This window comes from Echeneis naucrates, chromosome 22 (genome assembly GCF_900963305.1).
Source record: "Echeneis naucrates chromosome 22, fEcheNa1.1, whole genome shotgun sequence".
In the NCBI taxonomy this organism is placed as follows: Eukaryota; Metazoa; Chordata; class Actinopteri; order Carangiformes; family Echeneidae; genus Echeneis; species Echeneis naucrates.
Genome location: NC_042532.1, coordinates 19,926,698 through 19,941,418, shown reverse-complemented (window position 1 = coordinate 19,941,418; position 14,721 = coordinate 19,926,698). Strand labels below are relative to the sequence as shown.

Sequence of the window (14,721 nt, the reverse complement as noted above, 5' to 3'; positions counted from 1 at the left end):
TGAGAAACTAAATGAATTCTCTTCATTCATCCATCCATTATGGAGAGCAGGAACAAACTGTTCAGAGCACATTCCTCTTCATACAGGATAAATAAGTGAAAATAAAATACAGAAAATGTTGAAAAAGTTAAATGTACATTAAATTCATGTGTTTGCACAGCACAGGAAAAATTAAAGAAATTAAAATTACATATTATTCTGCAATTTCCCAGCCTGGGATAAATAAAGTATATCTATCTATCAATATTAATGTGAACATGCAATTTTTTAAATCACCATGTACATTAAAACAATTTTTACATTTCAGTCACTTTCTATTCATCATCATCATTTATCATTTTTACGCCAACATATTTAGTTTTATGCTTTTATTTAGTAAATACAAAATTATGTTTTCATTTTTTGTCTTAATTTTATTGTTTATTATTATTTTTCTTATTTATAAATTTATTCGGTCAAACAAATATGCTGATATATTTTTAAGGTTCTTGAGTTCCGTTAAAACATTTAATTTTCATCATTTTTATTCTTATTTTAATTAGCAAATGTCCTGTTTTTGTTTTTGTTGTCGCAATTTTCGAAAAAAAAAAAAAAAAAATCTAACGTTGATCGACGTCCCGACGTGATGACGTCTTGAAGTAAAGATAAGCCGTCCTGACGTCATCAGACCCCCCCCCCCCCCACCTCTGAGCTGCGGCCGGTCCCGGACCTCCAGGCTGCCGGATCCAACAGCCCGAGTCCGGCTGGACCTCACACCTGCAGCGGCTTCATCCCGCATCACACACCGACATCCTGGCTGCTGTTTCCGGCTGCAGCCAAACCGACATCAGGCTGAAACAAAAACAGAACAAACAAACAAACAAACAAACAAAATAACTCAACAATAAAAAACCTGACCTCCATCTTGGCCGCTTTCCAGGAGACGGATGATCCGGATCCGGAGGACACGGAGGTCTGAAAGCACTGAGGGGGGGCGATAAAGTACTGTTGTGTTGTGTTTGTGTTTGTGTTTGTGTTTGTGTTGTGTTGTGTTGTGTTTGTGTTTGTGTTTGTGTTGTGTTTGTGCAGCAGAGATGGCAGAACATCTGTCCCAGAGCGAGCTGGACTATCCCTTCAAACTTCTGGAGTATTTTAACGGCTTCAGGGTGTCGAAGGTAAAACTCCTTTTTTTGTTATTTTACTCTGTTTAAATTGTTCAACTCCAGATTTTATTCTGATCCCACCGACTCACTTCTCATAATTAATTGCTCGGTGCTACCTGAATTATTTAAAAATATATTTTATTTGTTTCACTCCAACTACTGCGACCCGACAAACATGAAGGCTGTGATTCTTAGTGTCTCCGTTATCAGACGTTTCTAAAAGGGGCTTCTGGGTAATCGTGTGTCCCTCCCCTGCAGGTGATCTTCTCCGCCTGTGAGCTGGGAGTGTTCGACCTGCTGCTGAATTCCCAGGAGCCCCTGAGCGCCCAGCGCGTGGCCCGGGAGCTGGACGCCAGCGTGGACGGGATGGAGAGGCTGCTGGACGCCCTGGTGGGCATCGAGATCCTGGAGGTGGAGACCACGGACGGCACAGGTGAGGATGGCGGCGACGACGATCCGCAGACGGCCTGAACTTCTGTGGTCTCTGCGGATCGCAGGAGAAAGATCAACTGAAGACCAAACTGCTGCAACAAGCCTGTAAACACAGAATGTCATTTCATTATTCTTAATATATAAAATAAGATATTCTCTCACTGGGAATAAGAAAATATTTGTATTTTTCTCACCGACTTGAAGGTTGTCTGCTCCATGTTAGCTTAAATTTATTTTCAGTGAATTCTTGAGCGTCTCGACTCGCTGTTGTTACCGATTGTTGAGCTCGACCTTAAAACATCTGGTCTTCTTCTGAAACAGCTTTTTACAGCAGCACCGACGTGGCCAACCTTTACCTGGGCAAAGGCAGCGCCAAGTCGCTTCACGACATGATCATCTACCAGTCGCAGACCATCTACCCGCTGTGGAGCAACATGGCGGACGCCGTCAGGTTTGTGGGCTCAAAGGGAGAAAAAAGGTCACGTCAAAAAGCGGAGAGAGAGTAAAAGTTTTTTTGTTTCTCAAAGATGAGTCAGAATCGACCATTTTGTTGATAATGTTCACACATTAAGTGGCCTGAGATAAGAACTCAAACCAAGAACAAACACTCAAAGAGTCGTTTTGTGGCCTCGCAGGGAGGGAAGGAACCAGAACGAGAAGACCTTTGGCCTTCCACCTGAAGATGTTTTCCAAGCCATCTACAGGTCTGTGCTGAGTTCGGTTTATGGACTAATCCCATGAGTTCCCATGTGAACATCGATGGGTTTGATCAGTAAAATATTCCCACGCAGGTCAGAAGAGGAGATGCTGAAGTTCATGGGCCTGATGAACTCCTCCTGGGTTCTTGACGGCCACGACATTGTGACGGCGTTCAACCTCTCGTGCTTTCAGACGATTGTAGATCTTGGAGGTAAAATCCAGCCGAACTGCTCTCAGTGAAATGCTGTTTCATGTGTCGGCAGTATTTTAATATGAAGCTAATGTTACTTTCCCCGTCGCGCAGTTATGTGCAGATGATCAGAAGCCTTCTGTTAAACTGGTGTTCCTCAGGGATCCATCCTGGGCCCTGCACATTTTCTTGTTTCAGACATTTTGATTTCACTCTAAACAAAGTGAATACACACAAAATATTCTGCCTGAATACTTCCCAGGTTGCACCGGTGCTCTTGCTCGAGAGATGGTGAAAGCATACCCGTCGTCCTCCGTCATCGTGTTTGACCTCCCGCTGGTGGTGGAATCAGCTCAGAAACATTTCGCTCAGGAGAACGACGCCGTAGTTTTCCAGACTGGTGAGCCTCATTCAGCCTCGTCCACCAAATCTAAAGCGTGGCCTGCCAGTCTGAACCGACTGGGCTCTATTGGTGTTTAGGGGACTTCTTCAGCGGTGAAATCCCGGCTGCTGACTTATACGTTCTGGCCAGAGTCATCCATGACTGGCCTGAGGAGAAGTGCCTGAGTCTGCTGAAGAAGATCTATGACGCCTGCAGACCTGGTGAGTGTATCCGGCTTTAGGATAGCACAAGAGATACTCTGAATATATATATTTGATAGAGGAGACTATGGAGGATTACAGATTTGGGGGTTTGTTTCTCGAATATTCGCAGGTTGGAGGAAGGGTAAGCTAAAAAAATGCACACTGGATGCTTTTAAGTCATTGAATTCTGTGTCTTTTGTGCTTATTGGCTCTCTCCTCCCGGCAGGTGGCGGCATCCTGCTGGTGGAGGCCTTGCTGTTTGAGAACAGACGTGGGCCAATAATGGCCCAGATCTTCTCGCTCAACATGCTGGTGCAGGCGGAGGGCCGGGAGCGTCCGCCATCACAGTACACCCACATGCTCGAGGAAACCGGCTTCCAGAACGTTCAGGTGTGTCGGACCGGCAAGTCCTACGACGCCATCCTGGCCACCAGATGAGCTCCGACAGGACGTACCAGGAAACTGTCAGGTTGAGAATGCCAAGCTCACTCTCCCAGAACGTTTCAAGGCCTTGGAAAGGTGAGGATAACAACACAAAACTCTCTTATCCACATGGATCTGTTATTTGTTGTGTTCAGGCCCAGCGTCTTGTTTCTCATGAACTGTACCAATACAAACATTTTTGGACTGAGGTAACCGATTTCTGCATCTCCGTAAAGTCAAAGTCCACAGAGATCAAAGTAAATCAGATATTTTTAATCCCGGCTCCCAGCTTTTGTCATTTTCAAAATAAATGCCAAGAACACATTAAATATATAATGAAACTGCATCTAGTGATGTGATTCTGTTTAACAGTTACTCATCATTAGATGGGGAGATAAAATCATTTTCTTTGGCTGCAGTGGTGTCAGCGAGCAACACCGTTATTAAAGAAAAACAAATAAAACCTGCACGTTATTTCTGTGCTTTTCTTCACATTAAGTCCTTCACGTTACAAATACTATTATGCTGCTTAAGTACATAGTTCTAAAAAAAAGGGATTTCAAAAGTGAATTACAAATAATTTCTGTCTTAGTAGAAAAGCATGAAAATCATGGATCTCTTATTATTTTTAAGTAGCTGTGAGTCTGTTTCTGATGTTGACAGCTGGAGAACCATTTTCAAATAGTGTCTGTTGATATACGGTATTTTTATTCTGTTGTCTTGCAAGAACCCTTTAAGTGGAGCTGGAAGTCGAATATTAGGAAAAAATGAAAACTAGATCTGGAAAAGGTGAAGAAGTTTGATGCTCTGTGTGTCGTGATGAGTTCACAAGATAAGACTTCATGTTTACAACCATTCAAACTGTTTCCTGGTGATGTCTTTGTTCAATTTGCTGTTTGCTGTATTTTCTCTCTGTAATTCCTGTGATGATGTGGCATTTCTCTGAGGTATTGGAGCAGTAGCAGGATGTGTGATTTGACAATCTGCTTCACTTCAGTCGGTTTACATCATCTCAGCACCAAATAGCTGCTCGTGAGAGGACTTCATTGTGACGTTCCTATGAGGTGTGAATGCAAAATATCGAGCTGTGCATCAGAAGCATATTAAAGTGTTATTTTTCTTTCTGGATGTGTGTAGCTGGTGATACCATTAACCTATTTTTGTCCCCTGATGTGTCCACTGAACATGTTTACAGAGACGGGACATTTATTACTGTGTGCAAACATCAGCATGGTGTTGGAGTCTGTCAGTGACGCAGCCTCTCACTGTTGCACTTCTTCCTGTTATGTAATCATCTGTACTTGAAAAATGTATTCTCTTGTGACTTTTCTGCACTAATTTTACCCTTTGACATTAGAGATGTTGACCATGTGCAGCCAATTGTGCATTTTTGCCTTTTATTTCATGTAGAAATCTGTAAAAAGCACACAAACAACCATCCCAACCCTCAGCATACAGCCCTAATTCCACAGCCTGTCACACCAAATCTGCATGAAATAACCCCAATGACTTTTTTTTCTGAACAGTTAAACAATTTCTAGTAAAAAGTCTTCTTGTGAGTGATTCTGGTTCTTAAATCAATGACTTACACAGCAGCCACAACTTTGAATCTGTTTCATTTGAGTTATTTTCGCAGGTTAAAATCATCCAAACTGAAGGAGTCAAATACATCGACAATTTATTTACCGTAACATTACACAATTTGTAGGAATTAAAAGTTTTAACTCAATTCAAACTGCTGGGAAATATGTAATTTAATGAAAAGGAAAATTTCCACAATTTGGAAAAATGTATATTAACATAAAGAAAATTGATATTATGACTGAAGTTTATTTCCTTAAAATAGAGGTGAAGTTTCTGAGTCTGACTTTTATTAGGGGTGGGTGGTTGGTCCGGTCTAATTTATTATTTATTTATACTGATTAATGATTATTTTTGTTGTTGTTTGTCTCCTAAACAGAAAAACAGTTTTCTCCTTAAAATAAATGTAATTAAATTTATTCATTAACTAAAACTGACCATTTGTGCGCCGTGCTTTTAGATTTTAATGCCTTAAAAAATCCAAATAAAAACATTGCAGATTCATATTTTCCCGTCGTTCGTCTTCTCGGCTGGTGCTGCCCTCCAGCGGCCTGACGCGCAGCCGCAGGCCGGGCTGGGTAACCTCCTCCCCGGCCGCCGCCGCCGCCGCCGCTCGGTGTTTGTGTATGTGGAATGCGGGTCAAGCGGAACTCTCGGCCAAAACTGCGCTTCACATCAAACTCTAACGGCGGCTCGCATCGGCCTGACGCGCTCCGTATGTACCGTCCGCTCCGTCCTGCACCGCAGGCTGCGTTGATCTGTGTGCATTTTTGTGTTTTTTTGTGTGATTTGTGGGGGAACAGTTTGTGTCCGGAGCAGTCGCACCAGCAGCCCGCTAGGAAAAACGCGACATCGTCATTTAAAATGGCGCCAAAGATTAACCTCATCCAGTGGCTAACCTGCCACAGTGCCCCGCTGGGCTAGCCAAAACACCGCCACCGCATTCATTAACACCTTTTAGTTTATGTGAAGTTTGTTTTTTTGGGGGGGGGCAGTTTGTTTCAATCGGTAGTTGACCCCCACAAACCTTTTGGTAGGCGGCTGGATGTTGAGCTTTAATGAGCGGGAGAGAGAAAACGTTTCAAAGCTCGGTGGTTACCGTGGAGCTTAGCCTTCAGCTAACTAGCACGCTAATGCTAAACTAAAGCTCTGTATTTACCGTGTAACTTAGCCGCTAGCTAACTAGCCTGCTAACGTTAAGTACGAGCGCTGTGTTGCAGTGTAGCTTAGCCACTGGCTAACTAGCGCGCTAATGCTAACAACCACAAACGTCACCTAAATGTAACGAGCTGGCTGTTGCTAAGCCTGTTGAAGAAAAAAAAAAGAAACATTCTGATAATTAACCGTTTCCCGGGGATTTGTTTTCTCACTTGTTGTTTTTAAAAACAAAAAAGAGACATGTTTTTAATCAAACTAACGAAGTAAATAAATAAATAAAATCTGAACGTAAACAACATTTCCACTGGAGGCGCCGGCTGAGGCCCCGTATGTTGCATAACGGTACGGGGGGGATTAGCGGTGCGGCTAACGTTAGCCGGCGGCTGTCTGGGTGAAAATGCAACGCTTTGTTGTGTTTTTTGCTTCGATGCAAACCACAATCAAGTCTTAGACACACAGGATCTCCTTATGCGCCTCTCCGCTGAGACACTGGGGAAGGGGGGGTTTGAACTGGACGGCTGTTTTGCTGGAGTTAGCCGCTAGTTAGTTAGTTAGCTAGCTAGCTTTCTGCTAAGTATGAAGGGGCGTTACACAAACAGTTTAGCCCGCTGTTAGCCTAGCCAGCTAACTCTTCCCCCCCCTCCTGTGCACGCTGGCAGCGGGGAGATATTTCCACCTGTCGGGGTACAAAGTCCTCCCCTGCACGGCAGGAGTGGAGCTCATAGCGCTGCAAGGCGTTGCTTCCTGTCTGTGCTGCATGTGGCAACTCCTTGTTGACATCGTTGGAAGTGTGTGTGTGTGTGTGTGGTGTGTGTCCGTCCGTCCTCAGGGCTGCTTGGCTGTCACATCAGAAGGAAACGTGTATTTGTTTTTGTCTTCTTATTTCACTGATACACAATTAGAGGCAGTTTGCTTCGCTGGCATTACGAAGTTATAATTTAAATGACTCGACTAGAAACTCACACTGTATCAGTTGTGATCAATAATTGTGATGGTTGCAGATTATGTTTATCCGGATGCATTAAGTTTGTTTAGGACATAACAGGCCTTTACTGATCTGTAACATGCTATGCTGTTACTATTATTTTCATAGTTGGTTTAAATATAATGATATGATTATCAAGTGAGGAGTTGAGAGGCAGAAAATTATTTGGACATATTTTGAACAATCTCTTTTCCTTAATCCGATAAAGTGGAATATTTTTTGTTTCCGGCTTCTCAAATGAGAAAGATTTTATGCTTTTCTGTCAAATTTGGAAGTAAGCATTTTAGATTGTGAGACAGATTAAAGAAGAAATTTATAGACAGACATTTTTTATCTTAACCTGCTGCCTTCTTTCTGAAGTGTCCCTACGCCAGAGCTCCGCACAAAGACGACCATGAAGAGAAGCAGGCACCCCAGCAGCAGTGACGACTCCGACAATGGAAGTAAGCCAAATATTGTCTCTGCTGACATGTTTACACCTGGCTCAAACGTAGACCTGAACGACACCTTCCTGAAATTCACAAGTCAAAGTGTAAAGTAGTGACAAGAAGGTCAGCAGAGAAAATCCAACTTTCTACAAACGCCAATTTCTGCTTAGGTTGTCACACAAATATAATGATTCAGTATCTTTAACTTTTAAACTTTTGTCAGACAAGTCAAGACATTTTCGTGGCATCACTAAACAACCATTAATTTTTTTCTGTAAGTACTCTTACAGAGGATTTATCATCCCTCTTGTCACTGTCAGTGTTTTTTTAAATCTATACCTCATATTCAGGAAGGAAACAAAGGGAAAGAAAAAGACAGAAAGGCAGAGGATGGATAAAGGAAAAGGAAGAGAAGGTCTACAGTCTGAGAAACAGGAGACAGAGTAGGGACAGGAGGCACATTTGGACTTATAAACACGACCTGGCAGGTTAGGAAGAAAGACTCGGTGCAAACCCACAAGGTCTCAGATGGGTGGGGTGTGTGCCACATTTCACAAAAGGGTGGAGTGAGGTCTAATTACAGAAAATATGCGATTGTTTGGATTTTGTCATTGTCCGATTTGTCTGTGTGGTGTAGCAATAACCTCGGAGCCCTCTCTCCGGGTTCAATGCTGTCCTGGCTTTAGTTATCAAAGGATAAGAAAGGCTGAGCTAAACCTGTCCATGGAGAAACTGCAGAATAGGAAGTTGACTTAAAGTGAAGAGTGATTTATCAACTTGATTCAAATGAGTTTCTGATCATTTTCCCACAAGATGGCTTCACACGCACGTTTAGTTGCAGAAGAAGGAATTGTTGAGCTCGTCCTGATCTTGTGTGGTGAACTCTTAACCAATTTATTGAAATGAAACTGAAAACAGAGAGGAAAAAAAACAGTTGCAGTTGTTTTTGACTATCCAAATGAGACTCATGTTAAAGTTTCTACCCGATGGGGGGAAATCCAGAAGCAGCCATGTCGCACCCTCCGTTAACTCTCTGTTGTGGTGTCTCTCCTCCAGGTAATTCCACGTGCTGGTCCCAGCATTCATCACAGCCCAGGAGGGGAACGGGACAGAAACCCTCTGAGGTACGTTTGTCCACTGCAACTTATTATCATGATTTTAATAAACGGTTTTAATTCATCACCAACAGTTCTCTACTCTCTTATCTATTTCTTTGAGTACAGTTTTATGTCTTCAGTCTTGAAAGATGCAAAAAAAAAGGGACTTTTTTGAGGTCTGACATTATTAATCTTAAACTATTTATAATCAAAGTTTTTATCTGATGTCTCAAGTTGTGCTTTTTGCTGCGTGTCCATTATCTGCTGTACAGCCTGTGGACTTGGTCCCTGCAGGCTGCCGTACACTCCCTCTGACCAGGAGCCAGTCAAATTAAAGCAAAACAAGGACTCTGGCCTCAGCAGGATCCTGATTGGCTGATTGGCTGCCGGCCTGTAGTTGTTTTTGTTTTTTCTTTAACCTGTGTGAACACTGATGAACTGTATCTGTACCTACAGTCCAGTACCCATAAAATATTTAATGATGTAAATATGTAAAATGGAAAATCTGAAAGTGACCTGGAATAATTCCTTTTGAGCTTTTTAGCTTCAGAGTCACTCAGATTTGTTATTGAAGTGGCTGCTGATCTCTTGATCACAGCTGTATAATTGAGGTGGTTATGGGTTAATGTTTAATTCAGCACACTTCAGTCTGCACTTCCTGCAGCTTTGGGGCTGTTTTCATCTATAGTCCAGATGCTGCTGAGGCCAAAAGGAGAGATGTGATGACAGGACTTACAGGAAGTAGTCGGCACATCCAGATGCTGGTTGTCGCTCTCTGTGAATTGTTAGTGTAACTGCAGCGAAGTGTTCAGTCGTTGTGTTGTCGTCTTGTGCTGCAGGTCTTCAGGACGGACCTGATCACCGCCATGAAAGTCCACGACTCGTACCAGCTGAACCCCGAGGACTACTACGTCCTCGCTGACCCGTGGAGGCAGGAGTGGGAGAAGGGCGTCCAGGTGCCCGTCAGCCCCCAGTCCATCCCTCAGCCCGTCGCCAGGTACGACAACGGAGTTAGAAGTTCAGGTTTCAACCAGGAAACCCAGCTGATTTAAATCTGATCGGTCACACTGAAGTTCTTCAGCTGATGAAATGAGTCTGACTCCTGGCTGTGTCGTCCAGGGTGCTGGCAGAGAAAGGGAAGGAGGTCATGTTTGTGAGGCCAAAGAAGTTGATCCGGACGTCGGGCACCGAGGCGCTGGGCTACGTGGACATCCGGACGCTGGCGGAGGGAATGTGTCGCTACGACCTGAACGAGGAGGACGTGTCCTGGCTGCAGATCATCAACGAGGAGTTTGCTGAGATGGGTGAGTCCGGCGGTTACTTCTCAAGATGCTGTTCATCGTGTGACTAGAAGAAGATAAACGGTGCTTCCGTCTGTTTGCAGCAATGCCACCGCTGGACGAGATCACCATGGAGCGGGTGATGGAGGAGTTTGAGCGCCGCTGCCATGAAAACATGACGCACGCCATGGAGACGGAGGAGGGCTTGGGCATCGAGTACGACGAGGACGTGGTGTGTGACGTGTGCCAGTCGCCCGACGGGGAGGACAACAACGAGATGGTGTTCTGCGACAAGTGCAACATCTGTGTCCACCAGGTCAGAGGTCCAGACCCTTAACACACTGAACACTGTCGTCTTCTGTGGGGAAGAAGTTTGCTCAGTAGTGACCCTCAGCCATTTTGTTATTGTCATTAGCAGACGAGTTTAAACAACAGCTGCATTTCTCTGGCTCGGTTTGCTCTGGAGTCCTCAAGTGTCTAAAACTCTGAGACTCTGCTACTCTGATGCTGCTTCAGCACTTTTAGTTTGAAACCTCCAGGGTTGTGTTGTTGTCTCAAAGGATAAAAACACAGAGTACGAATTTCTCATGGCGGTATTCTGATTTTCAACTATTCAGTTTGATTCACTGAAAAATAGAGTAGCAGTGTCGACTTTAACCCAGAAAGAAGCACAAACATGGCTCAACTTATTAATAACTTGAGACTAAATGTGTCGTCTGAAGCTTCACTGTGGTAAAAAGCTGATCAGCTGTTTCATCAACACTCTTGTTTGGCTGTCTGGGAGCTGAGACGCCGTCTGTTTCCCTTTCTCACCAGGCCTGTTACGGCATCCAGAAAGTCCCGAAGGGCAGCTGGCTGTGTCGGATCTGCGCCCTCGGCATCCTGCCAAAGTGCCAGCTGTGTCCCAAGAAAGGCGGAGCCATGAAGCCGACCCGGAGTGGAACCAAGTGGGTCCATGTCAGCTGTGCCTTGTGGATTCCAGAGGTGAAGCCAAAATCTACTTTTTTAAAAACACACACACTTCCTTAAAAAGCTATTTGTTAACATTCACAGTCATTTACTGACTAGTGACTACGTTGAGCTTACCATCTTATTTTATTTATTCACCAACATCTGTCTCCTGAGGTGGAAATCAACTCCAACCAGTTAGCCTCTGAGTCTGTAACACGACGACTGACACTGAACCCGATTCTGATTGCTTTCAAATCGATAAAGGACCCAAGTTTTACTCTTGTTGCACCAAAATGATCGAGTATTAACCTGCAGGTAAACCTGCTAATGATATGTGGGCCATTTTCACATAGACATCAATACAATTTGATGGCTGGCAGGAAAATTTCTGTTCAGTCATATGATGAGTTTACAATCGAAGCCAGAGCCGATAAATAGTTGATAAAAAAGCCAGTTTGTTTTTATGAATTTGTTGTTGCATACAAATGTTCATATGAGAGATATGTGTTTGTCGAACGGCTCTGTCCCGTTGTGTGTCCGGCGTGCAGGTGAGCATCGGGAATCCAGAGAAGATGGAGCCGATCACCAACGTTTCCCACATTCCCAGCAACAGATGGGCTCTGATCTGCTGCCTGTGCAAAGAGAAGACCGGAGCGTGTATACAGGTAGAGTCGCCGCTCACGTTCCACCCGACACACAAACACAAAAGAGGCGAATGGCGAAGCGCCCCCGTAGAAAGTGATCCTCTGTGTTCGTACACGCTGTCGGCCAGCATGATGCTTCATCCGTTTCCTCACACGAGGAAACGAAAGTGTGAGTTCACAGCTCAGCGGGGAGGAGGTGGCAGCTCATCAGACGTCAACACATCTTCTTTTAAGTTTAAGTTTCAAGAACTTTAATTAAAATATAAATTCAGATTTTATTCACTTATTATTGTATTAAACTGGCCAGAGCACTCGTTTAAACTGAACACAACAGCAATACATCTTTTATTATATAAATCTATGATATTCATTTTTCACACAGCCGATCAAAGAGCCAGACGTCAAATAACAAAACAAGACTTGAATTTGTTAGTTAATGTTATTTCGCCACTTTTGAGCACATTTTAACAAAAAGACACCAATAACTGAAGGAAACATTTAAAAGTTTGGAAAAAGTCCAACCTGTCGTTCTTGTTGCTGCTTTAGTGCTCAGCGAAAAACTGCCGGACTGCCTTCCACGTGACCTGCGGCCTCCACGCCAGCCTTGAAATGAACACCATCCTCACAGAGGACGACGAGGTCAAGTTCAAGTCCTACTGCCCCAAACACTCAGGGCTGGAGGGCGCCGAGTGCCGGGACGGAGAATCGGGCGGCGAGGAGGAGAAGGAGGGCACCAGGGACAAGAAGGGCAGGAGGAGAGGCAGGGTGAGAGCGGAGGAAGATGCCGCCTCGTCCTCCTACGTGGCGCCGCCCCTCTCGGACAGAGCGGCCGGCGCCTCGGACGGCCTCAGCCAGCAGGAGAAGAGAGTCAACCTCCGCAAGCTGAAGCTGCAGGAGATGGAGGAGGAGTTCTACCAGTTCGTGGAAGTGGAGGAAGTGGCCGGACACCTCAAGCTGCCGCCGGAGGTGGTGGACTTCCTGTACCAGTACTGGAAGCTGAAACGCAAAGCCAACTTCAACCAGCCGCTCCTCACGCCCAAGAAGGACGAGGAGGAGAGCCTGGCACGCCGTGAGCAGGAAGTGCTGCTGCGACGGCTGCAGCTCTTCACGCACCTTCGCCAGGACCTGGAGAGGGTGAGTTCCCTCTTCCCCACCAGAACGCACAGGAGCCACCGAGGCGACAAACGATTTCAATAAATTCACGTGAACTCAGAGCAAAGTGTTTTTTATTGATCAGAGCAGGAAGTCAGTGACAAATGTTCTCTCCTGAGAAACAAAACAACTCACCATTCATTGTGGTGCTAATAAAAAAAAAGAATCTCCAGGAAAGTCTGAGGCTGACGAGCTAACTGTGATCAGCTAAAGGTTCACCTAAATCCTCAGGTCAAGGTCGGACAGGACAAAGCTGAGCCGATGAGTCACAGATCAGGGTTCAGTTCAGCTGGGACCAGGATACTTTTGGTTCCAGTGGCTCTGGATTTTTTTTTTTTTTTTTTTTTTTTTTAGTGCGGCGGTATCTGTGTGTGTGACTGTGTGTGACATATGTGACGTGTTGTCCCGCTCTCTCACCTGCTGCTGCTCCTCAGGTCCGTAATCTGACCTACATGGTGACCCGGAGGGAGAAGATGAAGCGCTCACTGTGGAGACTGCAGGAGCAGATCTTCCAGCACCAGGTCCGGCTGCTGGACCACGAGCTGCTCACAGGTCTGTCAGTGAAACCAAAGATGATGCTTGTTACCGCAGACTGAATAGAAACGGAACAAAACGAAATGCACATAAAGAAAACAGAACTGCTTCTATATACAGATTCTGTCAGCTGATTAGCTACAGAAACAAAAGCTGCTGTGGTTTACTGTCCATGTTTCCTCACTGATGTCTGAACTGTTTCAGGGGATCCTTCAGCCAAGGACCTGGAGAATCTCTTCTCACTGGGCTGGTTATCGTCTCAGGGCTCCCAGTCTTGCTCACCCTGGAGTCACTCTGGACTCAAAACCAAACGAGGCTCTTTAAAGCAGGAAAAAAGGAAAAGCCTTTCGGACTTTCACAGACGAGACAATCCGAGCAAACCGCTGGAGACGGACAGCAGAAGCTCCCGGATCAAAGAGCCGGGGCTGGGCGAGGCCGCCGGCGAAGCCAAAATCCAGACCGCCGAGGTGAGTCAGGAGATCCAGCTCCCAAAGCTCCCGAAGCCCGAGGCTGTTCAGGAAACAGTCGTCGTCAAACCGCACAAACCCGAGAGCAGGAAAGGCCCTCGACGAGAAGCCCCACCCCCCGAGCAGGAGGCGCTGACCAGAGCGAGACGAGACAGCGACCAGGAGCAGGAGGAGAGGAGGAGGAAGAGGAGGAGCGAGGCGGCGGACAGCTTCTCCAGCCAGATGAGGAACAAGTTCGGCTCCAAGCATCTGGAGAAGACGGTGTCCATCCGGCTGGTGGACATCAGAAACTCTGACAACGACGACTATTTCTTAGACGAAGGAATGACCAAAAGGAACGCCGTCTCTCTGGATGTCAGCACCAACACTAAATTTAGCAAAGCCAGCGTGGCGTTGGAGGCCGCCGCCGCCACCAGGGCCAACGGCTGGCTGAGGAGAGCGCCGGCCGGCGGCTCTGACGGACACCTTAAAGGCTGGGGCAAGTTCAGGATCCCTAAACGGAGCGAGAGGCCGCTGACCACGAAGGAGGAGCCGGAGGATGAGGAGGCGGCGGCGGCGGCGATGGAGGAGCGACGCAAGCCGCTGCTGAGGCCTCTGACCAACACGCCGGAGCCGTCGTACCCCAGAACGCGGCTCCGCACGGGGACGGAGAACGACGGCTTCGCCTCCGACTCCAAGCCGGCTGACGGCGACGTGGAGCCCTGCCTGAAGCGATGCCACTCCCACCAGCTCAGACGCGACTCGTCTCTTAGCCGCCGCTACGGCTCTGACATCATCCGGCGGGGCGTGCTGGCCTCCTGATGGAGGAAGTGACTCTGAGAATAAGCTGCACTGTGTTCGGGACAAGAATGACGGTCGCTCTTTGTACCTTTATTTTTCTGGATGAATCATGAAATGCCTAGATAAAAAAAAAAACAAAAACAAAAAACAGAGCTGATATTTATTTTTTATTTGTATCATATGTAAAAGTGGG

At 45.8% G+C, this 14,721-nt stretch overlaps 2 protein-coding genes across 4 annotated transcripts; both read left to right on the top strand.

Annotated features, from left to right (window-relative positions):
• The first annotated feature begins 692 nt into the window (after positions 1–692).
• asmt2 (acetylserotonin O-methyltransferase 2) lies at positions 693–4,599 on the top strand. 2 transcript variants are annotated; one of them, XR_003840360.1, is made up of 9 exons: positions 693–1,154; positions 1,401–1,575; positions 1,896–2,025; positions 2,210–2,278; positions 2,366–2,484; positions 2,726–2,863; positions 2,944–3,066; positions 3,275–3,567; positions 4,199–4,599. XR_003840360.1 is itself a non-coding variant. In XM_029493678.1 (8 exons), the coding sequence occupies exons 1-8, from the start codon at positions 1,074–1,076 to the stop codon at positions 3,484–3,486; spliced, it is 1,047 nt and encodes a 348-aa protein (XP_029349538.1). In that variant the 5' UTR covers positions 693–1,073; the 3' UTR covers positions 3,487–4,599. The 2 variants fall into 2 exon arrangements, 1 of the variants encoding a protein (XP_029349538.1); XM_029493678.1 differs by having other exon boundaries at positions 3,275–4,599.
• A 1,031-nt stretch (positions 4,600–5,630) lies between these two features.
• On the top strand, positions 5,631–14,710 carry jade1 (jade family PHD finger 1). Of its 2 annotated transcripts, none has more exons than XM_029493677.1 (11): positions 5,631–5,767; positions 7,556–7,638; positions 8,680–8,747; positions 9,560–9,717; positions 9,840–10,024; positions 10,105–10,316; positions 10,817–10,984; positions 11,500–11,616; positions 12,142–12,729; positions 13,182–13,299; positions 13,486–14,710. In XM_029493677.1, the coding sequence occupies exons 2-11, from the start codon at positions 7,590–7,592 to the stop codon at positions 14,547–14,549; spliced, it is 2,727 nt and encodes a 908-aa protein (XP_029349537.1). In that variant the 5' UTR covers positions 5,631–5,767; positions 7,556–7,589; the 3' UTR covers positions 14,550–14,710. The 2 variants fall into 2 exon arrangements, with proteins under 2 accessions (XP_029349537.1, XP_029349536.1); XM_029493676.1 differs by lacking the exon at positions 5,631–5,767 and adding an exon at positions 5,785–7,469.
• The last annotated feature ends 11 nt before the right edge of the window (positions 14,711–14,721 follow it).